Source organism: Phaethon aethereus (assembly GCF_964289735.1).
Source record: "Phaethon aethereus genome assembly, chromosome: Z".
Classification (NCBI taxonomy): Eukaryota; Metazoa; Chordata; class Aves; order Phaethontiformes; family Phaethontidae; genus Phaethon; species Phaethon aethereus.
In genome coordinates this window covers 3,786,538-3,813,651 of record NC_138577.1, presented here as the reverse complement: position 1 = coordinate 3,813,651, position 27,114 = coordinate 3,786,538, and the positions used below count along the sequence as shown (strand labels likewise).

Sequence of the window (27,114 nt, the reverse complement as noted above, 5' to 3'; positions counted from 1 at the left end):
CAATTTAAACAGGGGTGGTGAGTTGACAAGCTACTCAAAAATAGGTCTTCCAATTGAATATGCCCAGACAGCTACGCCAGTGAGTCTTATTGTCAAGAAAGGGAGTCCATCACGCAGCTAATTCCTGCGTGCCATCAACGATCCACACTTTGAAAGTCCCCCTACCTTGACAGAGTAAGCACATTATCACTGCTGCACAGATAACCTGCATCAAGTGAGGGAAGGCACTACCAACCATCCATGAACCTCCTGATCTTTACAAAATAATCTGCTTTTTGAAGCAATGTCACAGAGGTTGGTCAAGACACACTCCAAAACCTTTTCATTACTAGGTCTGTTGTACTTGATCTGCGCGGAGAATGAGAAGATTTCAATTCTCCATGCTGTTTATCAGCGCTTCTCTGCTTTATAAACAATTTAATTAAAAGGAAAACCCACCATGATGCTATTAATTATGTGCCAGGGATGCTCCTAAGCATCTTGCATCTTTCCAGGACATCAGCCTCAATAATCTTCCATCTTTTGAGAAGGAATAACTGTGACCAATAGCTGTAAAAGTTTGTATTTAAAAAAAAGCACCCCCATCACAATAAAAGTGCTGTGCAACGTATTACTGTGTAACCTAAATACACACTCCTGAGCTGGCATAAAACATAACAGGGACAGCTATATTAGAAGATGTAAGCTACCACCCAACAGCAACTCATCCCTTGGTCTCAACAAAGATATCGGATCTGTTTCAAGAATCACTCCAGAAACAATTCTCTTGCTCATGATCATTGCAGAAGCAGTTACTTCCAGAAAAGACCATTCTAGTAGCAGTTAATTTTAATAAACAACAGTATAAAAATGAGGAAAACTTACAAAAGAGAAATGAAGAGCTGCAACAAAAAGCTGCACTGCTTGCAGCCATCATGGATGCTATGTGAAGAACTTGTATTCATGATTTAGAGCAAATGCACAGCACCCAAATATTTCGGAAACAACAAAATGCCAGCACAGATGGAGAGTTGAATATAGGATACTATTAAGTAATAAAAAGGTTTTTAAAAAGTGAGATCCCACAAAAATGAGGAAACTTTTTATTATTTTCTAAATTCTGATTATAGGGGACACCATAGGCTAGGAAAACACAGCTTCACACTCCTTCCCTCCATTCTAGCACTCCATCCTCCACTATCACTATTCGCTACTCTAGAAGCCAGAATATGACGAGATGAAACTTTATCCTGAATCAGTATATCTGCTCTCACAACAACTCAACTGCTGTAACTCTGCCATCATGCACGCAAGGAGCTGTATTTTTATGAGGCAGTTTGGTTTCTACCACCTCCCTTTATATCTAACCAAAGGAGAGAGAGAGATACAATAACCTTATCACCTCATATATGTCTCATTTAGCAAAAAGGTCTGAAGACGCTGTCTATAGCATTTGCAGAAACTATTTTTGTCATGGGGACTACCTGCAGGAAGAGAAATACAGAAATGGCCTAGGAGTGAAAATGGGAGTTTGTGCCTGGGAATTCTGTGGAGAAGCATTAAAGGATTATAAAATGTAATTAGCTTAAGAAGATTTCCAGAACTTTTGATGAATGTTTACTGACAGAACAGAATGAACGCACCTTACTTGAATACAAATTTTGCTGCTACGAAGAAAAATGCCCAAGACTCGGTGTACACTACCTTTGAAATAAAGCCAATAAATACCAAAGCTAGAGAATAAAGTAAGAGAGAAACAAGTTTGCATAATATATGAGACTACTGGATCATCACTTCAAAGTAGAAGAATCAAGGCTCAGCTTGTACATGGACAAGCAGCCCCTGGCTTGCACATGCCCAACTACTGCAGGAGCCAACAACAATGCTCTTGGCCCTGGACCCATATTTTGGCTCAAGCCCCTTCCCTGCACCTTTAAATGACTTAAAAGTCATACATTTAAACCTTTATTTCTTGGAGTACAGACAGTTCAAGTCCGTGTCTGCCTCAAGTTCCCATCCTCTGCTCGTGCTTTCCAGCTCACGTAAGGAACAGCTCACTTGCTCCAAGACGAACACCCAAGGGAGAAGATAAACAAGAGGTAGCTGGAGCCCTGCCTTCAAATTCCTGCACCTTAACTCGAGTTCCTCGTGCCAGCACTCTGCCCATGCCTTAAATCCTCAGCCCATCCTACTACAGCAAGTCACTCCTCTTTGTTCTGTACAAGCTACTCTCACATCATGCTGCAGCTCCCAAAGCCCCCCATTTAAGCCATTTCCCCAGAAATATGAGAGCAATGGGAACAGCTTGCAAGCTAGTTCTTGAAAAGAGTCTGCATACTTTCCAGATTTCCTGCAGTATCCCAGTAGATTAAATTAAATAAATTAAAATAAATCCCTCAAAATAAACAGTGCTTTAAAAACAAGTTTTAGAAGAATATAGGTATAGGACGAGAGGAAATGGCCTCAAGCTTTGCCAGCGGAAGTTTAGATTGGATATTAGGAAAAATCTCTTTACTGAAAGAGTGCCCGAGCATTGGAACAGGCTGCCCAGGGAGGTGGTGGAGTCACCATCACTGAAAGTATTCAAAAAACCTGTAGACGTGGCACTTTGGGACATGGTTTAGTGGGCATGGTGCTGTTGGGTTGATGGTTGGACTTGATGATCTTAAAAGGTCTTTCCCAACCTTAATGATTCTATGATTCTGTGATTTATTGTCCATTTTCAGAGCCACTGTCAAATTCACATTGCCCAAGAACGTGCCCATTTCTGTGGCCAAAGCCATACCCTCTTGAGCAACAGGGCAACTTGCTGGCTGGAATCCCTTGTGAGCTCTCCCTGTGCCCAAATGCCTGGATGGCTCCTTACAAACTGCAGAGGTTGCATTTTTTTCCTCAGAGTAACCGAAAAAATAAGGCACTAACTGACTTCCTTTTTTCCTGCTAAATGAAATAAACATCAAGCCATTGAGGTCTGTCAAAAGAATTCAAATGCTAGCTAAATGTTTGTAGAAGTTGGTAGTAGATACGTGGACTTTAAGAGCTTTTCCTTCTACTCATTTGTGAGTCAACAAATCTTAAAGCAATCAAATAAACGTGCGTATTTTTCTCCAGGAGGTTTTTTCCCCTCTCCTAAGAAGATTACATTCACTATACCCCTCTGAGGTAAAAATCTCAGCAGGTTCTGCTGATACTTACTGTAGATGATCATATGTAGAAACAACATGGGTGTAACAAAGCTAACTCCTTCCATCAGGAATTTATGTTATCTCAAAACTTGCTGAAGTGCTCCGCGATGATTTTGTGATGCAGCCTGAGTACCTGCAGCTCCTACAACCTATACAGCCATAGGCCCAGCTTTAAATACGTAAGAAAGACATTTCTGAGGAACTCCAGCCATCAGGTAACAGAGAAAACAAGTCTTTCCTTCAGAGTTCATGAATATCCTTCAGGAAGAATGTCTAAAAATAACTAAAAATAAAAAAAAGCAGGATTTCATTTCCCAGCATTTTAACAATGATAACAGATTAACCCAAATGCTTTAACTTAGATGGTTACATGCTATCCATGATCTCCAACACGTTTCCAAGACCTATTTCACCATTCACCACCCTAAATCATTTTCAGACATGCTATTAAATAGCAGACATGTTTTCTTTTAGAAACAGCTGCCTTTAGCAAATAAATCACTCAAATAAAACTTGTAGCCACTAAAATTTGCAAATTGCTTTTGATTAAAAGGCACTACTGCTGTGCCTCTAATACCGTATGCTAGTTAAGGCAGCACAGGTTCAAATCTTCAGATGACAAATGGTTGGTCAGTATTTGGAACACAACACAGTTTTTTTAAAATTTTAAATCCTCACCTATGATTTTCCCTAAACTTGGCTTTCATAACAGCCCCCACTGCACAGAAAGGATGCTCCAGGAGATCTCAAAGTCACTTCTGAACACAAGGTTAAACAGATTCTCCTTGCTCACATGCTGAAGTGGGATAGCCACAAGAAATACCATGTAATAGGAAATCCCCCTTCAGTCCAGAAAAGTCAGCCCCAGCCCAGCAGCAAATTACCAGTGTAATCTAATTTTTTTTCCCCCGAGTACACTAAATAAATGCATCGTTCATTAAAAAAAAGTTAGTCTTCCCTTGAAAAGCAATTAATCTAATTATTTCCTCCAAAAATACAGATACAATTTATTAGCAAGTCATTTAGTTTAATACAGTATTATTACCACTATCAACAATAACCGTTTCTTTCTAAATAAGCTGGAAACACCCCCAAAGTATCACAGCCTGCTCTACAAGTGCCATGTTCTATTAAACCCAACATCTGTTTAGTCCCAGAAGTTGGCTCCACAATGCAGAAGCCGACACGTCAGAGCAAACACAAGGGAGTTTGTTTTGCACATCACGACTCTTCATTCCAATCTCAATTATCTAGAGGTAGATATAAATCCCGGATTTACTGTCTCTTCTAAAAGATTTTAATATTAATTATTAACAATGTTTACAATAATATAATTTCTCCTCTTCATGCTAAAACCAATTCAGCAGTACATGTATCTGAGCTCGTAAGTGTAACTCAAGGTACAGTATGTGTACTGTAGAACTTGGAAAAAACTTGTCACGCTTTCTAAGCCTTCTATTTAAAGAATTCTAGACAAGTAATTATAGTTCCATTAAATATTAAACCTCCTGCTGGTCTCACAACTTAATTGCCACTGCTGACATTTTGCTAATCTGTCCAATAGAGCCAGCTCCCCCTTCCAAAACTATCCTTGCCACAATTGCCTGGCTGACTCTGCAGACAATCTGAATAATACTCTTTTTCTTTTTTTTAAATAAGTGCTTTAAGGTGTAAGAATTTGAGATGGTCATGCAGACAATTTTACCATGCCATCTGAGATCTGGTCTCGAGGTTGGGTCTTTAATACAACCATATGAAAATAAATTAAGTGATGCCATTATACATTTGAAAGCCTAACAGAACTTCATTTCCATATATAACAGCACTTTGGTTACCTTTATAGTTTGCTGCTTTATGAACTAAAACAAATGGACATTGTTTTCCTTTCAAGCAAAGCAGCCAATATCACTGTAAAGATGAGAACGTATGAGATGTAATGCTGCTTATTCAAGTATTAGCAAAACTGCTGGACTGAGGTTTTTGGCTGATTCCTATTTGCATCCAAGGACCGGAGTTTCAGACCATCTTTTACCTGTGAGACATTAAAACAGCCCACAAAATCCTAACATAAAACTTCCCACACAGTTATGAGACTACTGTAATATATATAAAATTCTCCGTCCAAGAGATGATATTAACTGTAGGTATTGTTCAGCTCCAATAGTTGAATTTTACTATCCACACGATATTTGAGTTCTGTCTACTCACTCATATTACAATAATATTTATACCTAAGGATCAAACGCTTTGTGGACTAAGAATCATACAGAACACTGACCTACACAACTTTCAAACAGATACTGCATCCACAGATAAAGAATATTCTACAAAACCCTAAGTTACACCTTGTAGATGTATATTAACATCAGAGTTCGTAGTCTAAAGCACGCCAGTTAGTGGTTTAAAGCAGTTGCACAGCCCTTAAGTTTTTTCATGGGAAATACTTGTTTAATGTGTTTCATCCTGCTTTACTAGAGCAGGGAAAGCTGCGGTACACCAAAAGCGCTGCTTCTTTTGCCATCTTTATTAAGAACTTCAACTTCCTGCTCTCAGCAAATCAGCTTTTGCAACTCACTAACCTATTTCTGTCACAGTCTCAATGCTCTGTCCCAGCTTATTCCCAAATAAGAGATTGTTCCTGTTTTCCATGCAACACACAAAATCTCTCAAGGGGTATCTCAAAATATGCCACTGAAAGGGAGGTAGTCAAACCAAAGACAGGAGATCAAATAGGTCCCAGCTGATACGAGCAAGTGCTTGCATGTACTGCTTTAATCCTCATCCCTCTGCACCTCAGCTTTGCTAAGCCTGTACCATGTTTCATCACATCCCAAAGACTGCAAAATCTTCATGACGTAAGAGATGTTATTTCTGTCCATCAGTAAACAACCACGTAGCAGTTTGGGACATGAAAGAAATGTTCCAAATAAAATCATACTCCTAAAGAAACACTGTCACCTGGTTCCCCAGTGTATCTAAAAATCAGAATCTTCATATTGATTAACTTTAATTGCTGCTATAAATACCTATGGTGTCTATACCAAACCATTTTCCAAGCGGAAAGTGAATTGGGTACCACACATACCCAAAGGTACCAGAAAAGGACTAAGAGATCTTACTGTAGAAATGAACACTGATGCTGTAAAACCCAAAAAGCTTTAATTTCAGCAGCTGAACTACAGCTGCTCTCATCTACATACCCTCCAGTTGCCTTCTGCCCACTTCCAGAAAAGAAGCCAACAAATAGTAAGTAGACCTTGTAATTTAAGTCACAGTTACGTTAGCTCTCCGAAGCATGCATTTACACAGCTGAAAAGCAAAGTGGCAAAGCTCCCTTAATAAGGATGGCTTTGCAGCTTTAGACTTCACACATACTCCAAAATGAGGTACAAAAGCATACGGATTTTGGTTTTACCAATTAAATTGGTAAAGTTTTGCTAAATGAAACGAATGATGCAGACATATACAGCACTAAGTATTCGTGCCTGTAAAAGGGATCTTTAGGAAAAAGATAATCATTACAATCCTTGGAATTTAGGAATTTTTGCCATTTTTAACCAGACAAAAGCACTGAAATAATCTTTGTTTTTAAAGCATATTAACAAGTCAAAATATTTCAGCTATAACTTAATGCCTAGCAATCCTCAAATGCAATCAAACCACCACTAAGAATTCGCCTCCTCTTATACACCAGGCACTTATAACCAAGCGGCAAGGGAGATTTCAGAATGGGATAAAAGCATTCTTCATGACTACAAATTAAAAATGTTTCCTACTGTTTTTAAGTTAATGAGTTACACAGGAAAGACTGTTTCTACTCATTTTAGTTTTCACTGTACCAATTTGTAATTTTCCTCCCCTTTTCTACTGCGTATTTGGTGACCACTCCTTTCTCCAGTTCCCTTTACCTACTGAAAGTGTTCAGACACATACAAGTACAAAAAAACACCCAACCCAAAACCCACACCATAAAAAAAATGGTTTTGTGCAAAGTAGGAGGAGACAAACAAGCTCTTTTTGTGGGAAGTACAACAGATGAGCTCTTTTAGAGAACCTGGTTGAACATAAAGGAGTCTATCTTTGCAACCTGGGGGCAAATACCATCTTTTACAGCTTTCTAGATATTGGTCAAATTCTCTATTTCTCCTCTACCTGCTATTTTTCAGACTGTACCAAGTTTGAAGGCTACTGTCTGGAGTCATTAACGTCTCTGCTATTTCTACAGTCCTTTAATAGATTTTTGCAGCAGCACAGCACATTAACCATTCACCGAGTACCAAAGTACGTTTCCTCAAAGCTTCGTACCTTAGGACAGATGTACTTTTGGACAGCAGTGAGAAATAAAACACAATGAGGAAGTGGTCCACACAACACTTAAGTACAAGAAAAATAAAGAAAACCACATCTTGAAGTCTTCAGGTAGCTCTCAAGATAATTTCAACCGACTTGTCCGCTGTTTACTCTGCTGGATGAACAAACAGAGCATCTTTTTTGGTCCTCCTGGCCAGTAACCTGTCCTAGTGCCTCCCTCTTCTGTAGCAAGAGCCTGAACAAAGTAGCACTGCAGTGACATTAGTGTGGTCCTTTATGGGTGCCACTGAAGCCTAAAGAGTCTCGCACGTAGCAGAAGTGATTAATCTTGATAGCTTTACTGCAGGCAAAGAAGGCCCCTCGCAGGGAAGGCATAGAGCAGCTGAAAAAAATAGTGACTATACTGTGTTTTCTGTTCCAGATCCTTTCCATGTGCATTTTATGTGGAAGTCAGTCGTCAACAAAAGCCTACTTCTGAAGAGCGCAATCTGCTTAATTCGCGTCCCACCTACAGGACAGTTGTTCCGCCCACAACTGAGGAAAGGATTTTTCCAAGACCTTCTTGGTTAGGTAACGTATTTCAAGCAGAAGAAATCAGATGTGAACAAGCCCAGACGTTGTGGTTGTTGACCAAACTGCTCAAGAAGAGATGCTATAAATCACCTCTGTCTTTCCCAGTTCACCCTACAGTAATCCCACAGTTTGCTGATTTTTAATAAACTGTTCTGAAAAGGAGGAGAGAGAAAAATGAAAACCTAAATCCTATAAACGAGACTGAGATGTATCGGCTTATGTATCTGCTCAGTGCCATCTCAGGAACCTAACACACACTTTCTTTCATTCTTTATAATAACATATAATCACTAACCAACAGGTTACTGTTGTGGTGATCAAATCTGCTAATTTTGATCACTAACGTGATGACTGTTTACTAATCTCAAAACAGCTTATTTCAGATGAACAACTACTCACCTTCACTAGTCACCTTCACAGCCTTGTCCTGAACTGGAACTACTGACTCACACGGGGAAAAAAAGTCTTGCTCAAATTGCCTTTCTCTAAAGTTATACAGGATCCAAAAAAGCTTGACATAAAAATGCCATTCCTTCGTACTGTTCCAACCTTTTGCCTCAGAACAAAAACATACAATACACAATGCTCTAACAAAAATATGAAAATGTTACCTTATGGCACTGGACACCAATAAACACAGATTTATGATCTTGTCTTGAAGACCTACAACACAGAACTGCCATATTTCCATTCACCTTGTATTGGCCCTTACACTAGCACATACCCATTAAGTGGGGTAAGACACCCATTAAGCGACACGACTAATTTATTTTAAGCTTATTTGCCCTCTCTCTCCCCTCGGTCACAATGTTTTGTCAGAGGCAAGACAGTGGTATGTATTCAGCCTCTTGAAGGAGCTTTTGCTGACAGGACATGACTCCCACTAACACCTTTCTGTTAAGAAGTTGATGTCACTTCAGAGAGCTTCCATGTAACTTCTATAGGTAAATAAGCATTTAAGGCATTTAAGTACTTCTTTGTCTAATTTACACACATGCAACAAAACAGGTCTCTAGTTCATTAATATAAAATTCCACAAGATCTGTTAGGGACTCCTTAATTCTGTCCATTTTTAATGCTGCTAAGTTACACTCTCACACTAAAACATATTTGTGGTCAAGTCTCCCTGAAGGTTCAAAAGCCTCTAAAACTTGTCATGAATTAACAAAATTTAAAGTTACCCAAAAAAAAAAAAAAAAAAAGATTATTTTTCTGACCTCCTATGTAACTCCAGTCATAACATTTTATTAAATAATTGCTGCATCAAGCCTACCAGTCTGGGAATAGAATGACAGCATCAATTTTAGAAATACATCCGATCACAGAGCAAAGGAGAGGTGGTATGGGGGCAATTTAAAAAAAAATAAAAATACATTACGTCTATCCTTACTCTTACATTCCTACATCCCAAGTAAAAGTCAGAACTCAAGCACAGCGAGTGTTTTCTGCAATAAGTGCAGAAATAATTTCTTTAATCTAATTAGCAAAACACCATTAGAAGGGAGGAAGGCTAGGTCGAGCATACCTTATGCTTCTTCTAAAAGCCTCAACTTTTCTCCACCCGTTAAATAACGACTCCAGGCATATAACATTTTTCAAAAGTTTCAAGAAGTGAAAATTCAAATGCTGCTTTTTGCAGTGGGCAGATATTTCTTTAAGTGTTTTGTTTGCCCTCACCAGTGAAATTCCAGTTGCTTGCAGGACAGCTGTTCGGGAACTATAATATGAGAAGGACAAATTGAACTTTAAACAAGAATATCAACAGAATATGGAGCTTAAAAAAAAAGACTACTCAAGAATATGCACAACCCATACTGAGACCTGACTTTACAGCTTAAGAATATATTGCATATCAGTACCAGTATTACTGGTTTGAACGTGTCTTCTTCCAGTGGTCAAAAAGATACTTTTATTACCACAAATTATACCTACCTAAAAATCAATTTATAGTAATTCATTCAGTTACTACCGTAAATAAAATTGGCAGCTGGATTGGATATGACATAAGTCATGCTAAAACTAGCACAATTTAATAATCTAAGTAGCTACTAGCTTGGTATAGTCATCTCTTTCTGGAAGGGATGTTAAGATTAGTTACACATATTTAATATTTTCTCCCTATTTCACTCTCAGACATAAATAAAACTTGTCTAATGGCCAAAGTGATATTTCAAAAAGAAAAACTCAACTACCTTATAAGCTTCAGAAAGACGATTAGATGTTAGTTAAAAGGTCTGCATTTTAAAAAATATTGGTATGTTTTGCTATATTTCAAAGCTTATACAATTATTTTGGCATCTGTACCCTTCCCACAATTGGGTATTATACATATTTTTAGAACAGAGCTCTTTGCTTTAAATGTTTCCCACAGCTAGAAATCTATCCACAGCATAAAAAAAAAAATGTTGTACAGAAGGCCAGACCTGTTTTCTATGTACACCTAATTTTATATTATACTACACATCATGATTTATATCACCTGTCTCCAGGGTCTACTGCAAATGAAATTGCACTTGCCAAAGTGCACAATTACTGTAAGGTGCAATAGACTTTCAGCTCTAAAGAACACACTTTGAAGAAATACCATTATCATCTTTAACCATCCACTTTGATAACAGTTCATCAGCCACCAAATGGAATTTCTTACATTTAATATCTTCTGGATGTCAAAAACATCCTGGGGATCTTCCTATTCACCAGATAAAAATCACAGGAAGCACTAGAGCCATCTAGTTTAGTATTAATTTGCTATAAATACTTTTCTACTGAATTTACCACAAAATACTGAGCAGTAGATGCTGCACCAGTAAAACATCAGCACAGGACTGGAAGAGAAGGAACTGATGGTTGCTTCAGCCAGGTGAGAGTGATGAGCAGGGTCCAACATCCCCAGGGCCGTCCGTGGGCTTCTCCTGATGCAACAGCAACGTCAAAAAAGAAAACAGCCCAGGGAGAGACCAGAATGAGGCCTGCTCGAGCTCCTGGCCATCCGAGGAGCAATAAGGCTTTTAATTCACCCCAACTGGAGCAACTTCAACGATTTTCACTTGGGAATTGACAAAATGGGGGATTACACAACCCAGCTGCCTGTGTTAGGAAACCGGACCCAACCACCCAGGAGCTTCTTTTCACATCCCTGCTCTCAAAAAATGCTCAATGCAGGGAATATTAACAATCTACTTACTTTTACAAATACCTCAAATGATCATAACTGCAGTCCAGCATGCGTGTACCGAGGGATAACAATGAGAGAAATCAGATTACGGCCTCATGAACTCACTACACTCAGCACAAAAGATAAAAAAAAAAAAAAAAAAGATAAACAGTGCTTGGCATGAAAGCGTACAAGACAAAAACCTGATGTCGATTAAGGTAAGATACAAATTCTCTTTTAAACCAAAATATTTCCCACTCTTGCTAAATATTATCCTTCAGAAGTATGAAAACAAACTGGCAACAGTGATGGGGAGGCAGAGCGAGCCCGAGCAGAGCCCTCAGGCTGCAGGAGCTACCACCGGGCACTATCGAAACCCTCCGGCTCCCGAGGGCAGAATGGAAAATGCGCTATTTTACAGTCTTTTCGCTACCAAGAAACGTCACGGAGCGCACAAAACACGAGGTACACGTCTCCCGTTCTGCTGTGACCGCCTATAGCGGCACAACTCCCGGTGCCTGAAGGACCCCTGGAGACCCTGACAGGGGGTACCTGGAGGGGCACCGTGCCCGGGAGGGAGCAGGCGGGCGGACACACACCACCCCCCCATCCCCACCCCCCACCACACACACACAGCGGTGCCCCGGGAGCGGACACCGGCTGAGGCGGCGGCCCCGGGAACTCTCCGCGGCGACGGTGCTGAGAGTTACAACACAAGCGCAGCCCCTCTATCGCGATATGGGGCCGAGCAACACGGCGGACATCGGGATAAGGGGACAACCGGGACCTTTAGGGGCGCTCCCTCCCCTTCCGGAGCCTGCCCTGAAGGGGGACGGGGCAGAACCGCTGGGGTCCACCCGTCACCGGCCGCTGCCCGCGCCCCTCGGCCGCCCCGCCAGCCCCCCCCGGCGACGGGGCGGGCCCAGGGGTACCGCCGAGGCCCCGCTTACCCCCTCCGCGGCACCCGTCCGCTCGCACCGCAACGCTGTGTCAGCGGCGCGGCCCTCTCCCCTCAGCGCCGCCCGCCGCCCCTCCGCCGGCTGCCCGCGCCCACCCGCGCGCCGCGGGGGCGCTGCCCAAGGGCCCCCACCCGGCACAGGCGCGCACCCACCGCTGCCGCCCGCCTCCATCCTTCCACGTCGCCCAGGCGTCCCCGCGGCACATGCGCACAGGCCGGCGGGAAGAAGGTGCCGCCGCCGCCGCGGGGCACGCCGGGAAGTGTAGTCCGGCGCGGAGAGGCCCAGCCGCTGCCGTTCCGCGCCGCTGCGTGCAAGAGGCTTCTACCACCCTGGGGGCGAGTCCTTCCACGGCAAGAGGCTTCTCTCGATAACCCGCGGAGAGTTCGGGGGCACGGGCTGACTGCCTCGGCCTCCTCTCCTCTGCGGCCCGAGCTTTCAGTCAGTGGGACATGAGGTAGCTCGAAAAAGCGGTACCAAGAGCAGGCGCCTGAGCGAGGGAGGATTCACCAGCGAAGGTCCTGCCCTTGCGCGGCTTTAAATGTTGCTTGTGCCTCTGGTAACCTCCATCTCTGAGGGGTTTTTTTGTGCCATTGGTAACTAGTTCGAGTACCTGACGGTTCCTTCAAAAGGGAAACCCTTCCCAATATAATGAATCCAGAGCATAATCCCGTTATTGCTAAATAGGACAGTAAATGTGACACTAAATATGCAGCCCAGGTCTTACACGTACCTGTAAACAGGGTGTGACAGCAAATAGCATATAATGCAAACAGCACAGGTGCAAAGGTGGGGTCCAACCGCTTCATATACATTGCCACAAAAAAGCAAAAATCTCAGCATAGGGTTTGGCCTCATGTTCATACCGTGTTTGATCGGACCGCTCAGCAATAAAAATCTGCCCGGTCAACAGTTAGAGTGGCTATAAAAGAGGTAGGACTGTATGCAGGAAAAAGGAATTGAAAAACACTCCTCATGCAAAATACAAGTATTGCTACATGCATCTGTGTATAAATACATCTGTTCACATTTCAAATACAACAAGGAAGGATGTAGAACTATGATCTAAAAACCTGTCTCAAGCGAGAGAATCACTGTGGCAAACACAGTCTTCTAGACCATTTCAATTAACTACTGCAGTCAGGTTCACTGAAGAGCAAAAATAATGACAGGCTGCGAAATCCAAAATATGATTTGGTTCATCGAGCATGTTCTAACAATCAGAAAACTGCACAAGGAAGATAATCCCTTCTTTCATGTATTAGGCAGTTTAATGACACAATTACTTCTCACTGAAGGCAGATTTCGTTAATCTAAGTGTAAATTAAGCTTCTCTTATTTCCTTTACCTGCAGCCACCGAAAAGACTGTTCTTTCAGCAATAATGTTCTGCACTGCACAGAAATCAAGAAGGAATGACTCCAAGGATTGAACCTTAGAAGCATGCCCAACAGCTCCCAGAAGGCTGGAGCATGATTGCTACATTTGGGTAATAACATCATATTGTATTACTGTCATTAGATCAGTGGATAGAATTTAACTGTGTTCTTAAAACACATCTGAATAAAAATCATTTTGCACAGCATTCATTGCTAGTTTAGACATCTTTAGAGGCTGATCATGTTCAGCTTAACCTGCCAGAATTTCCTTTGTTTGCAGAATCAGGCCCATCAAAATAACTGGCAACATAAAACCTCGTATTTAAGAATTTCTTGCACATGCTTGCAGTATTTTAAAGGCGTATTTCAATTAAATTTATTTTCAGTCCTTGGCACCCAGCTACCTGTGCAAACCAACACATGAAAGGCACCGTGTCACATTTAGACCTTCGCATAAAGAAAAAAATATTTTAAATTAGTTGAGTATTTTTTTCAAATATTGGTCTATTTCTTGATTCTTCCTCAATAGTATTTAAATAAACCCAGACAGCTTCAATGCTTAAGATCTCAGGACTAGATCTGTAGATATACTTTGGTCCCTAATGATGCCTACTCCGCAATTTTCTAAAAGTCTTCAGTATAAATGAAGCTGCTACTTTGCTCTAGTAAATCCTGGTAAGATGTCCACCTGCCATCGTGAGGTGCCTAAGCCCTTTTGTAAATCTTTTTTTTAGTGAGTAAAGATATGGAAATTTTCTCAGTTAAATTAAATTTACTTCATCTATATTGTTCTCTTATGTGAGGATTTCCTTAATTTCTGTCTACTTACTTTTCTTAAACAAGCCTTTGTGCACTTCTCTGCATCCCAGCAGATGATCTCCTGCACTCCTGCCCAGGCTCAGGCAGTTCATTTCCTTCACCTGTTTTTTGCCTTATTTTTTTCTAACTATTCACAGCACAATAGGATTACTGACATATTCTTGGAAAATTTTGCAACACAAATCTGCCAGGAGTTCCAGTGAAGTGCTTCATTCAGGGAAGTTTTGTGATGGAGATCAGTCATATTAGTGTTAACTGCAGCTAATAAAAGTACTGAAAGGCCATTCCAGAAAGCACAAACCGGGTACTTTTACAACCAAGATCAGATCCTTGCACTATCTGCCCATTTTGCTTTTTGCAGTCTTTTCAGTAGGCCTGGTGTTTAAATACGGTGCTAGCACACAGCTAGAATCCCAGTTCAGCCTGCAGTCTAATTTACTGTATAATTTATTCTCTGTGTTAGTCTGATGCACTTCCTTGTATAGTAATATCCTAAATAACTCAAAATAATCAATTATGGGCACTTTATAAATTAACTGCATACATTTGCACATTAAAGAACCCCCAGTGCAGCTCTTCCTCTACTTTTTGTCATGTTCACAGTTGTTAGAGGTAAATATATTAGTCCAAATTTGGCCTGTTTATCAGATACCCATAATTTTAAAACAGTGGCTAAGGTTACCTGCCCGGGGACAGGAAGCACGGCAGAAGGGACAATCTTTTCAGCAATGCTTACAATGTAATGACGTATGTTCAGCTGTACACCGGCAACAAATCTTCATTTCTATTGCCATTTGAGAGACACTGTGCATGACCTCAGTTTTGGCATGACTTTCTCAGGCAGTTTACTCCTTTCTCATTGCAAGATGATTTCAAACCCTTAAGAGTTGCCAGCTTTCAGATGTAAAGCATGAACTTTGACAGTAGTGGTAGCAGAGGAATTTATTGTTTGGGGTGAGGTGGGGATTGAGTGGTTTAGAAAACCAAATCCACCACAGCAAAGATTACATTCATCTTTTGCCAGCTGAAGTTTTTGATGGATAGGGTATGATTTGTTGCAACAATATTGGCAAAATATCCAAAGATATGGAGGACAAAAATGATCGGAAACTAGTGTGGCCTCTTTCCCTTGGTTCCAACGATCCAATCCCTGTCTTTTTTATTACTTGAGCCACACAACAATATCTGGAGTTAGTATTGTTATCTTTTATTGTATGAATTATACCACACATGCATGCTCAAGAATAATAAAACCAGGTTTAATATCGCAAAGGGTTGGTACTTCACCGGTCTAGGAGAAAGCTGTATCTGTGATACACTGATCAGATGGGGGATTATGTTCCAAGGATGATGGAAAAGCTGATTAAACAGCAATACCAAATTCACTTCCTAGCTCATTAAGGGAGAGCAAACAGTATTAGGCCACATCTTACAAGGAGTCTTCTGTGATGCAACTCATCACAGAAGTAATGGTTGTAGCAACAAGGGCCCAATATCCAGCTGTGAACACTGCAGATCAATTCACACAAGACTTGACAAAACCGGGTAGCTGTAGGAAACAAGACAGCTCACCAGAGGCATTTGGCAGGCATCAAGCAAGTCTTTGGAATAATTAATTATTATTAATTAGGTAGGAATGGTAATAGGAGAAAAATGGTAGGAGAAAAACACAGTTGCAAGAACAAGACTGGACCTTGGTGATGGTTCAAGGACTGCATATGTAAAAATATATGCCTTTTTAGGCATACCTTAGATAGGACTTTTGGAAAAATGATAAACCTTTGTTTTGAATCTTCTAAAGAGTGCTCTGGTTTGCCAGAGAGGACAAAGCAGGAATTACCACTTCTATTCCTTACTAAGCACAGGGGCATCTAAAACACTTCACAATTGCACTACAGCATTGGGGTACAAGTTGGTACCAGAATGCATGTTCCCAGGAGGAGGCAAAGCTGGACTTGCTGAGCCTACTTCCTTATCGTGAAGTCAGTAGTTTTACGACCTCCTTCAGCCTGGGGCCCATCTACAGGTTTTCAAAGATTCTGTTACCACTTTAGATATTTATAGCTCAGAAGCCTAAGAACAACTGTATGAGGCAACTTATTTTTTAATAAAATCCTGGTATATTATAATTCAATTTACACAAACATGTTAAAGAGATTTTAATTGGATTTTTTTTTTTTTAAAAGACAGAACTGCACCATTGTAAAGCACTGCAACAGAATATAAAGCAACTATTCTCTTGCATCATGCCCCTGCTGCTCCTCTTCAGGAATTAAAGGCACAATGTTTCAAGGAAAATAATTACTGGAAGTATCAAATCAAGACCTTCTGCTTTTAGTAAGCTAAGTAAATTTTGCATATAGCATTACTCCTTTAGCTTATCCACGGTTTGACATGAAAATCTAAACTCTTCATAATTTAACCATGATGCTTACGTTGCCCCAATGCAATTCATAGTTCTTTAGCAAGATCAAGCACAGCTATAGTTTAAGGTCAAAGCCTGAAGTATTGTACTAGCAGTTAGTGAAACTAAGATGCTAAGATACATTTACCTTCCAAAGCTAGATTTATTCATGAGTTATTTAACCTAAACTCTAATCACACCAAATAGATTGTGGATGAAAAGTAGTTCCAGTGAGGAAAATAAAGAACATCAGTTTTCAAACATTTTAAATTAAGAAACGTGCTAGTTGCCATTTTAGTGGCAAGAGAGACCCTCTCCTGTAAGTGGTAAGGGTTTTTACTCAGCTAAAATGTGCAAAGAAAAAAGTGTCAAAGTGAGAGAAATATCACCAGTTTGTATTGGACACAAGGGAACAAAATCCTTATGAATTAATTCCTTTAATCTGTTTTCTTGTCAGGAACCTCTGTGGATCTCTTTGCATCAATTCCATTTGCAAGCCCATTGCCTTCAAACTGCAAATAAAAGACAGCATCGTTAATGGAATGTCAAGAGAGAGCTCCACACCCAAAACAGTAACAGTTGGTGATGAAAATGACTTCTAGAAGCCAGGCCAGTGAACATCTATGAAGAAATCTGCAGCGAGAACCCAAATGGTGGTGCCTCTTTCAATTTATACATAATTATTGCTTGGCAAGGAGGAAATAACAGCAGAGACAACATCTTTGCATTTTGTTAGACGAGATAAAGAATAACATTGTCTCCCGTTATGAGTGGTAGAGCTGGCTGAAGAGTGTGGTTTTTTTTTAATTCCGCTTCATGCATCTGGTGTGATCTACCAATTATTTGACTTTTTCCTTCTCTGAAAAAATACCTAGTCATTAAAAAAAAAAAAAATAAATTAACTAAGCTGTTTCAGAAAACAGGTACAATTCCTATCCTTCCAAGACCTACCAAAAGCTGTCTTGAAGCAACTATTTCTAGCTGGCTTGGTACCAGTAACTCTCTTTCATAGGAAAATAGCCACAAAAACATCTGTAAAAACACCCAATTCTTTACTCTTTTATCGTGACCACCCTGAACTATTTCTGGGTGCTTTATCTGGAGTTTCCCTGGTTAGGCAAATGCATTAATCTTACTTTATAAATTCCAGACTCATCCTCCTGATCTCTTTTCGTGGCTGAAGGTGCCTGTGGATTTCCAGCGCTGCCTCCTCGACCTTGTTTTGTGGCCGTTGTTTCTTGCACAGCTTTCTTGGGCCATACACGCTTAATGAAAGGTGCAATAACAGGATAGATGTACGGTTCAAGGAATTTCTTGTAGACCCAGAGGAGAACCGGAATGACAATACAAGGAATGCACACCATGGCTTCCTCGTGTTCTCTGACAAAGCTGGTGAGGGGAAAAAAAAACCAAACAACTTAGGATAACAGTGTTTCTATGCCATGAGCTAAGAAAACAGTCTTAAATAATGAATAAGGATTGTAGTAGATATTCAAACATAAAAGATTCTTTAATAATAGATTAACTGTTAAGGTTTCAAAAATGCTGCGTGTTCCAATGTTATAAAGTCCTTGACAACAAGGGAAACATTCTTGACATTTTAACAAAAAAGGAGTAGAGTTTGCTGTTAATCCATCGTTCCTACAGCTGGAACTTAGAAAAACATATTGAGGAAATAATAGTTTTTGCTGAAACCACACAAAAACATTTTAAGCAGGGAGCTGCAGATCTTAGCCCAGTGCTTACTGTATTACAACAGAGGGTCCAAAAGGTTTGTTTTTCTCATTCCCTTTTTATTTAAGGTGAAATTAAATGGCAGGACTCCAGTCCTTCTAAAGGCTTGCTACCACTGAAGGGCAGGTCGGTTGGAGGCGGGAAGAAAATTCCTAGTCAGAATTTGAGAAAAGGAGAATATGGATTACTTCCTTTCTCCTGCACAGGTGTTGCCTTCGCAGGCGTGGTGACCTGGTTCAGGAACAGCACGGCGACCAACCCCAGGCCGCTCGGGCCATCAGCTCGCTGACACCAATGTGGTGGATGGCAAATGGCCTTTATTGGTGTGTGACACGGCGTTATATAGCTTAGGTTTATAGGCAACAACAGGAGGAATCACTTGATCCCACACTAATCCCATACAATTGGCCAAATTATTAGAAAATTAATCCTTCCCTCTCTCCCCAAAGGAGGAAGAAGTATTCAAAAACGGCAGCAATGAAAACAGCAGAAAACCAAAGCACCAGGGCAGAAGAATACAACTGGGAGAGGAAAGAGTTAAGTAGGATTAGAGCTGGCCCTTTCAGTGCTGAGGAGCAATATATTAGATCCACTCTGCTGCCCAGCACAGCTTCGCCCATCACACTCCTCCCTTCTGGGCTGCTGACATCTGAATTCTCACATGAAGCAGCAAAACAAAAGCCTTCCAGGGTCCCTCCATGGAGAAAGAAGAGGCAGATGTGCACACTCCATCTGGGATCAGAGATTCACTTTCTTTTTTTTTAAACTATCCTAAAAATTCTTAGCCCCAAGCCCAATACCAGTTTCCAGCTGACTGCTTCCAAGTGTAGCTTTGGCTACTTCAAATGTAGTTTTACAGGATCTGAAGTCAGAGAGGAATCTTCAGTTGAGACAACACAAAGGAGGTAACCCATTAAAGCCGTTCAAAAAGACAATTCACAGGATCATTAAGGTTGGAAAAGACCTTTAACCATCAACACCACCATGCCCACTAAACCATGTCCCAAAATGCCACGTCTACACGTTTTTTGAACACTTCCAGATCCTTGTTTCACAGTGATGGTGACTCCACCACCTCCCTGGGCAGCCTGTTCCAACGTTTGACCACTCTCTCAGTACTAAGAAATTTTTCCTAATATCTAATCTAAACCCCCCTGGTGCAACTTGAGGCCATTTCCTCTCGTTCTGTCACTAGTTACTTGGGAGAAGAGACCAACACCCACCTCACTGCAGCCCCCTTTCACGTAATTGTAGAGAGCGAAATTCCTGTATTCTCTCCACCAAGAAGTATCTTCCAAGATACTACATTTTCAGCAAGATGTTGCAGATTCCTCCACTAGTTAAAGATCGTGCCTGGAGAGAACATCCCAGGCTGTTCTTCTGAGGTAAATGCAAGTGTCTGTGCAGCTGCCTTCACGTCAAGATTCCAGACCAACAAAAATAAGACCTACCTCTGCCAGATGCAAAAGAAAGCCCCTTGGAAGTATGACACCAGCCTTCAACCACTGAAAGACTCTTCACGAGTTTCTTTGGTGATTTTTTGATGCTCTGCTGCCTGGTTAGCAGGCAACTGACTTTTAGGGAAAAAATAAACGAGGAGTAAAAGGGTAAATGGTCCAATTTTAATAGCAAGCTTCTTTCTTTGTGATACAAGCTTTTGTTTGTCTCTGTAAGCCACCATACGTTGAGGTCAGCAGAGACAACATGCATGACATGGCAAAGTTCAGCATGTTTGGCCTTTGTTTCCCGTGTTTACCTCGGTCGCTAGTCAACGATAATGGGGGGGGGGGGGGGGGCGGGAAAAAGCTACACAGACAAAAGAGCTTTTTTTTTTTCCCCTCATAAAGGATGACCTAGCCTAGAAGAGCCAATCTAGGCGCTACATCCCAGTTCTGTTCCTGCATAGGACGGCGTTCAGGCTAGCCCATTCCCCAGAAGCCAAGCCAACCTTCCCGGTTTACGGTAAACGACGAGCAGCGGCAGCACTCGCCCCTCCCGTTGGTACTGAGGTAAAGGCTGGAGCGCCAAGACTTTTCGAACCGGTAAAATTCCACACAAACACGCGTCGAAGCCAAACAGCTTCGCCGCTCGGCCCGAGCCGTTACATTTCGGGATTCACCGCGCTCGCTCCCGGTTAAAAGCCGCCACTCCGGCCGCGGAGAAAGGAGCAAGCGGCGAGGCGAGGCCGGTCCCTAGGGTCGTCTATCGGCCGGGCAGCCACGTCCGGGCCCCGGCCGCGCAGGAGGACTAGCAAACCGGGAAAGGGCCCGCGGGGAAGGGGGCGGAGGCCGCCCCGCACTCACCTCAGTCGGCAGCGACCCAGCGCCGTTACCGGCTGCCGCAGCCTTCCCCGCCGCACCGGAAGCGGCCGCCGCGCTTCCGGCTGACGCACACCACGGGCACGCCACCAAAGGGAGAAGGCGGTGCGAGGGTGACGTAACCCAGGCCCCGCCCCCAACTGCCGCGGGCCCGGGAGTCCCAGCAGCGCTGCCGGCTTGCACGCCGAGAAATAAACTATTTTTAATAGTTTGATTCCAATTATCTTCTTTTATATAAGACCACCACTCCCCTTAAGTCGTCAGCATCTCCCCACCGCTGATGTAACACGCTTTTTGGCCTCACCGCTTACTGCCCACGACTCCTGCAGGGCCCAGAGCCACGCGCAGCCTGGCAGACCCCATGGCATGACAGCCAGCAGGAGCCGCGGAAGAGCAGAAAAGCACAAAAAATAAACCTCAACTTTTATATTTTATTTATGTACATCTGTCAGGTTTACTCCCGAGCCATTAGCTTTTGCTTCTTCAGCTTCTTTTGGGATATCTGAAAAACAAAACGCAGAAGTGAGAAAACAACGGGAGTTCACACCTTCCCAAAATATATATCTACATCTAAAATATACATCTAATACAAGTATGTCTAAAAACTGAGCCATCCTATGAAAGGAGGCCTGAGAACTGGTAGGAATTTCCTTCTCCCTTGACAAAATGTTCCACTAATCATACTCGCACATAACCAAGCGCTATGTTGCTTACAGGCTGTCAACTCAACTTCAAATTTATTACGAAATTTCTCTCAGCTTTACCGGCACAGCCAGGGAAGGCCCTGACTGCTCTGCGGAGGGAAGAACGCACTGCTGAGAAGTACTCCTCCGAGTTCTCAATGCTGCGTTCACAAATAAATATTGAGGTTGCTCAGAAAGAACTTTCTTGTATTTTTTTTTTCATGGGTGTTCCAAAGGTGTCCTAAGATACGTCATCACAGCAACCCCTCTGCCTGGAGAGCCCCAACAGGCAGGTCTCTGACACGGACGTTCAAGAGGACAAAGCAAACGACACTCCGTACCTTTTTCTTTTGAGCAACTTCCTCCTCTGGCTTGGGAACAATCTGCTCCTTCTCGGTGAGGATCATCTCGATGTGGCACGGGGAGCTCATGTAGGGGTTGATCCTTCCGTGTGCTCTGTAGGTGCGCCGGCGCATTTTGGGAGCCTTGTTAACCTGGATGTGCTCGATGACCAGAGAATCTACATCAAGACCCTGGGAGCAGGAAGATAAAACTTGTGACTTGGTTTTTTTTTTCCTCTTCAAATCAATTCTCTCCACAGCAAAAACACAAGTAACTGCCCCACACCCCCCACTGCTGGCAAGCGTAACCAGCTTCACCTGGCAGTGTCACAGAACAGAGTATTGACCAAGCAAGCGCCAGGTGAAGTCAGAAAAACACCGACCAGCCTTCTACATCTCACAATAAATTTAAAATGCTGATGGCTCAGAAAGAAGGTATTATTATTTCATGGTTATTCCAAAGGTGTCCTAAGATAGTCATCACTGCCATCTGAGGTACCAAATTAAGCACCAAGCATATGACCAAAATACAAATTCCCCAACAGTCCACACATTTTGCTTTGTTTTCTAGATTTTAAGAGTTCTAAACCACACTGACCCTAAACAAGTCACTAAACATGCATGAACTAGCTACCTGTCAAAAATTATTAATCCCATTTTAACTTGGAAAATGCACATAGCCTGATTCCAACGAGCAGTACACCAAAAGCCCTATACAATTCAGTTTCAGCTACAAAGCAGGCCTGACTCAGCACAAATGCAGGCTGGGGGATGAAGTGATGGAGAGCAGCCCTGCCGAGAAGGACTTGGGGGTCCTGGGGGATGAAAAGCTGGACAGGAGCCAGCAATGTGCGCTCACAGCCCAGAAGGCCAACCGTGTCCTGGGCTGCCCCCAAAGCCGCGTGGCCAGCAGGGCGAGGGGGGGGGGATTCTGCCCCTCTGCCCCGCTCTGGGGAGACCTCCCTGCAGGGCTGCGTCCAGCTCTGGAGCCCTCGGCACGGGAGAGACATGGACCTGCTGGAGCGGGGCCAGAGGAGGCCCCAACAACGCTCCGAGGGCTGGAACCCCTCTGCTGGGAGGACAGGCTGGGAGAGCTGGGGGGGGGTTCAGCCTGGAGCAGAGAAGGCTCCGGGGAGACCTTCCTGCAGCTGCCAGGGCTGAAAGGGGCTGAGGAGAAAGATGGGGACAGATGTTTTAGCAGGGCCTGTAGCAACAGGACAAGGGGTGATGGTTTTAAACTAAAAGAGGGCAGATTCAGACTAGATAGAAGGAAGAAATTATTTACGATGAGGATGGTTGGTTAACCACTGGCCCAGATTGCTCAGAGAGGTGGTAGATGCCTCATCCCTGGAAACATCACAGGTCAGGCTGGACAGGGTCTGAGCACCCTGCTCTAGTTGCAGATGTCCCTGCTCACTGCAGGGGGGTTGGACTAGATGGCCTTGAAAAGGTCCCTTCCCACCCAAACCATCCTGTGATTCTATGAACGTCTACACAGCCTACCTTGAGCTCAGCATTGCTCTCTGCGTTTTTGAGCATGTGCAGCAAGAACTCCGCGCTTTTCTTGGGCCACCGTCCCTGTGTCCAGCCCCACTGCTTAGCCTGGAAGAAGAAGAAAGTTCCCTATTTGTCCTGGTACAACCCAACTTGCCCTTTACACACCATTAACTTGCCATTACATCCCCTTTGAGGAGGCTCACATACCAAAAATAACACTATTTGATCAATTACTTGACACTGCAACTAGATGCAATGCTTATTGTACTGGAATTAAGCCTAACTTTTTTCTCCCTCTTACATTTTAATACAACATTATCATTCACAACAACAGACTTTTCCATGCTGCCTCAACATCACCTCCTCTCCCATAACTAGCCACAGCCAAAGCATCCTTCCCATGTTTCCATCTCGGACCTCACCTGGGCGCACCTCCCGACTCCCCCATTGTAGCGACGGAAGGGAACACACTGCTTCTTCAGGGTGACGTCCTTCAGATACTTGGTGGCCTTGCGGATGTGCATGCCCTTGATGGCCTGGGCCGTCTCTCGAGTGTTCTAGCAACACAAGAGCACATAAAAGTTCCTCGTAACACATCTTTCAAAGTTGCAACAGGAATAAAAGCACTCCTCTCCCTTTCCTGGATTCTTTTTGCTACAAGCTCAGTTTAAAAGAAGCCCTCACACAAAAAAAAAAAAATAATTGAAGAATGAGGAATAATTAACAATGCTTTTTTTTAATTGACTACCAACTTTTCTAACCCTGGGTATGACTTCCTTTACTGAATTCGCAGCTCTGGCACATCTTTATTGTTTTTCACCATATGGCTAGATCTTTCAAACCAGCAAAATTAAAAATTGTGTATTTATACTTTTCATAGCTCCTCTTTGGCCACTAATCCAAAAAAGCAGGTGCCTGAAATAGAAATTCTTACTAAAATGTCACATACAGCACCTCAGAGGAATCCATGAGAAAACAAGATACACAAACATGATATAAACAAGGTAATCATCTCCGTAAAGGAATTATAAAGGGAAAAGACTCAGAAAGAAAAATTAAGAATAAAGGATCAGTGCTTAAGACAGCATACTAAATGTGAAAGCCAGAAAGTAACTGTAACGCTACCCAATTCAAGAGCAAACCAAAGTAAGGGAAATCTCTTCATCTAGCAGAAAATCATCTACTCAGCTTTGGGGTTTTGTGGTTAACTTGAACACGTCCCGAACTCACTCCTGCACCTAAACTTTTTACAGAGGAACCTACATCCTCATGCCAAACACTGCAGGCCTCCCCCACCATACTTGACCAGCAGCACGAGCAGATCAACCCCATGTTCTTCCCAAACAACCAAAAAGGCAAAGTAAGACAAATGAAACGTATCTCTCGTCTAACATCAGTCCAACTCCTCCTCCTAAATTCACTGCAACTGTTTTCCTACTGTATTTTATTATCTGTGTTAGACAAGAAGGGTTTCAGGACACACCATCTTATTTTTGATCCCGTGAATGAAAACCATTACAAGCAGCTAAAGCAAACACAGGCCATAACCTACACTACGACCCTTAAGTAACTGTGTAACGATACAGCAGAATAAAAGACAATTCCTTCAAAAAAACATACAAGAAAAAAACCCCCAAACCTAAATGAATTTACATTTCATACTATGGACACACACTGCGTACCTTGAAATGCACTCGCAGGTTGGATCCCCGTGACTTGCATGCTGTGGAAAAAAAAGACCAACATTTGGCATGAAAACCTCAATGACTTCGGTGAAATCCCACGCGAACGTTCACAAAAAACAACTCACATTTCGTGGGGTTCTCCGGATCCAGAGAGTAGCGCACCATCTTTGGAGCTCAACTGCAAAAAACCAATTTAAAAAAACCCAAAACATATTAAGTTTCTAACACAGATCTGCAGAACCTGGGATCGTTCACCTTACTGAAGAAGCTGCTCAGAAATTACGCTTTCTTTTCACAATTAAATCCAAAGGTGTCCTAAGAAAGTCATCACCGCAGCCACAGCCTCTCCCTAGGGCCTCCTTCCACCTCACACCCAGCCAGCCGCTCCCGAACTCCGCCATCTCCATCCCCTGCCCGTCCTCCCCCGCGCCAACCCCGCAAATACCGAGGTAGTCCGGCGAGGCGGACCAAGCCCTCACCCCCTCATCACCTCCCCGGGGCGCCCTGGACAGGATGGGGCCGGATCGGCACCGCTCCCCAACCGCCATAGCTCCCTCACCTCAGGGCGGCGGCAGGGAAGAGGAAGCGCAGGGCATGCCGGGAGCCGGAAGAGAAGACTGCTCTCGCGAGAGCCCGGGCGGGATTTCGGTCTAGGGGACGTCGCGGAGGTGCTGCACCCAGCGCGAGACGAAGGGCGCTGGAGGGACCGTCGATAAAGGCGCGGCGGCGGGTGGGTGCGAGGGGCCGGTCAGGGCGGCGGGCCCCCGCGTGTGAACCCGAGATGTGACAATAAAACGTGCGTGTGCAGCAGCCAGCGTCCTCGCGTCAGTGTGCAGGCGCGTGGGCGCAGACACTCACCTGTGCAGGGCTCCCCACAGCCCGAGGCCTACCCCCGCAAAATGGCGCCGGGCCCGCCGCCTTGAGGGGTTAGCCCTGTCGGATCCCTTGCTGTCCGGGGAAGAGACCTCTTTTATTCAGGAGAGCCCGTCAGTGGAGCAAAGACGCAATTCGATTAACCCTCGGCTCAAGGGCAGCGTTGTTTGCGGAGCAGAAATCAGTTGAGACTAGACCAAGCAGCAAGCCCCAGGGCTGCAGCTAGATGGCGATTCAGGATGAGAATAGAGAGGAGACTGCGCTGCGCAGAGGTATCCGAGAGGTGAGGCCAAAGAGATTCGTATTTATAAATTGCAACTGGTATTTATTGCACCATTATTAAAAAAAAAAAAATTAAAAACTTACTTAAAAGGTGAGGCCAAAGAGATTCGTATTTATAAATTGCAACTGGTATTTATTGCACCATTATTAAAAAAAAAAAATTAAAAACTTACTTAAAAGGGTTGGGTTGGGTTTTTTTTCCATTTTAGGCTGCGTTTGTAACTAGAACGGCTTGGGAAATTTGACAATGCAGCGGTTCAATAAAACCGAAACATTTCCTGAAAGTGGTACCCAGCTCCAGCAAAAGGCTCGTCGAGGAAAGTCTGACAGAGTGGAGAAAAAAAGAGAAACATCTTCCTGAGCAGCCAGTAGTCTGGTGTCCAGACACCTCCCTGGCACGAGAGAGCCTGGGTTCAACTCTGCCTTTAGCAATAAGCAGAGCAGAGCAAGAACTTACTGCCCGCGTAAATGCTCTGACCATGAGGCTACTTTTGGATCTCCTGTTCAGCACTAAAAAATGCCAAAGCTAGGATTTCACCCAGATGGGAAGAGGAAAATATTTGAATTATCACAAATATTTACATGGCTGGAAACTGTAGAGCTTTAATTTTGACTGCAGCTCTCCATTTACCTGCCTTAAAAGGTGCCTTTTACTTTGCTTTCAAGGAGAACTTTTCTGCAAAGTCTCCAAGTAACTTCTAGCACCCATCTCAAAGTGGAGAAACATGCTGGGATGTGGGCAAATATTACTTCTTCTTTTTATATATAAAATTCCCATGAAAAAATGAGTTAGGAGCCCATACTCACAAGAACACTCACTATCTTTTGGTCGCAGATGCTTATTTTGAGGTACTTAAAATTTTTTTAAGTTTTCACCACTTGGCGCTTCCGTCATCGTCCATGGGATTAGAAGCCGCTCAGCACCTCAGTATACACAACCCT

General features: G+C 43.0%; 2 protein-coding genes across 3 annotated transcripts; both read right to left on the bottom strand.

The window, feature by feature from the left end:
• Window positions 1-17,196: 17,196 nt before the first annotated feature.
• On the bottom strand, window positions 17,197-18,123 carry LOC309415444 (UPF0729 protein C18orf32-like; the record flags this gene model as incomplete). Its single annotated transcript, XM_082012973.1, has 2 exons — window positions 17,197-17,271; window positions 17,896-18,123. 2 exons carry the CDS (start codon window positions 18,121-18,123, stop codon window positions 17,197-17,199), a joined length of 303 nt encoding a protein of 100 aa, XP_081869099.1.
• Window positions 18,124-21,222: 3,099 nt separating this feature from the next.
• RPL17 (ribosomal protein L17) lies at window positions 21,223-26,641 on the bottom strand. 2 transcript variants are annotated; one of them, XM_082012916.1, is made up of 5 exons: window positions 25,015-26,641; window positions 23,755-23,889; window positions 23,339-23,437; window positions 21,836-22,027; window positions 21,223-21,313 (listed from the first exon to the last, which is right to left on the bottom strand). In XM_082012916.1, exons 2-5 carry the CDS (start codon window positions 23,854-23,856, stop codon window positions 21,266-21,268), a joined length of 441 nt encoding a protein of 146 aa, XP_081869042.1. In that variant the 5' UTR covers window positions 23,857-23,889; window positions 25,015-26,641; the 3' UTR covers window positions 21,223-21,265. The 2 variants fall into 2 exon arrangements, with proteins under 2 accessions (XP_081869042.1, XP_081869041.1); XM_082012915.1 differs by lacking the exon at window positions 25,015-26,641 and having other exon boundaries at window positions 23,765-24,327.
• Window positions 26,642-27,114: the final 473 nt, after the last annotated feature.

Bases quoted from the DNA above. Each gene is read 5' to 3' on its own strand.
- RPL17 (XM_082012915.1), bottom strand. From the start codon at position 23,929: ATGTGTTACGAGGAACTTTTATGTGCTCTTGTGTTGCTAGAACACTCG. The intron at 22,028-23,338 runs GTAGGCTGTGTA...TCCTGCTCCCAG, and splicing joins AGAGCAATGCTGAGCTCAAG to GGTCTTGATGTAGATTCTCT. The intron at 21,314-21,835 runs GTACGGAGTGTC...TTTGTTTTTCAG, and splicing joins AAGTTGCTCAAAAGAAAAAG to ATATCCCAAAAGAAGCTGAA.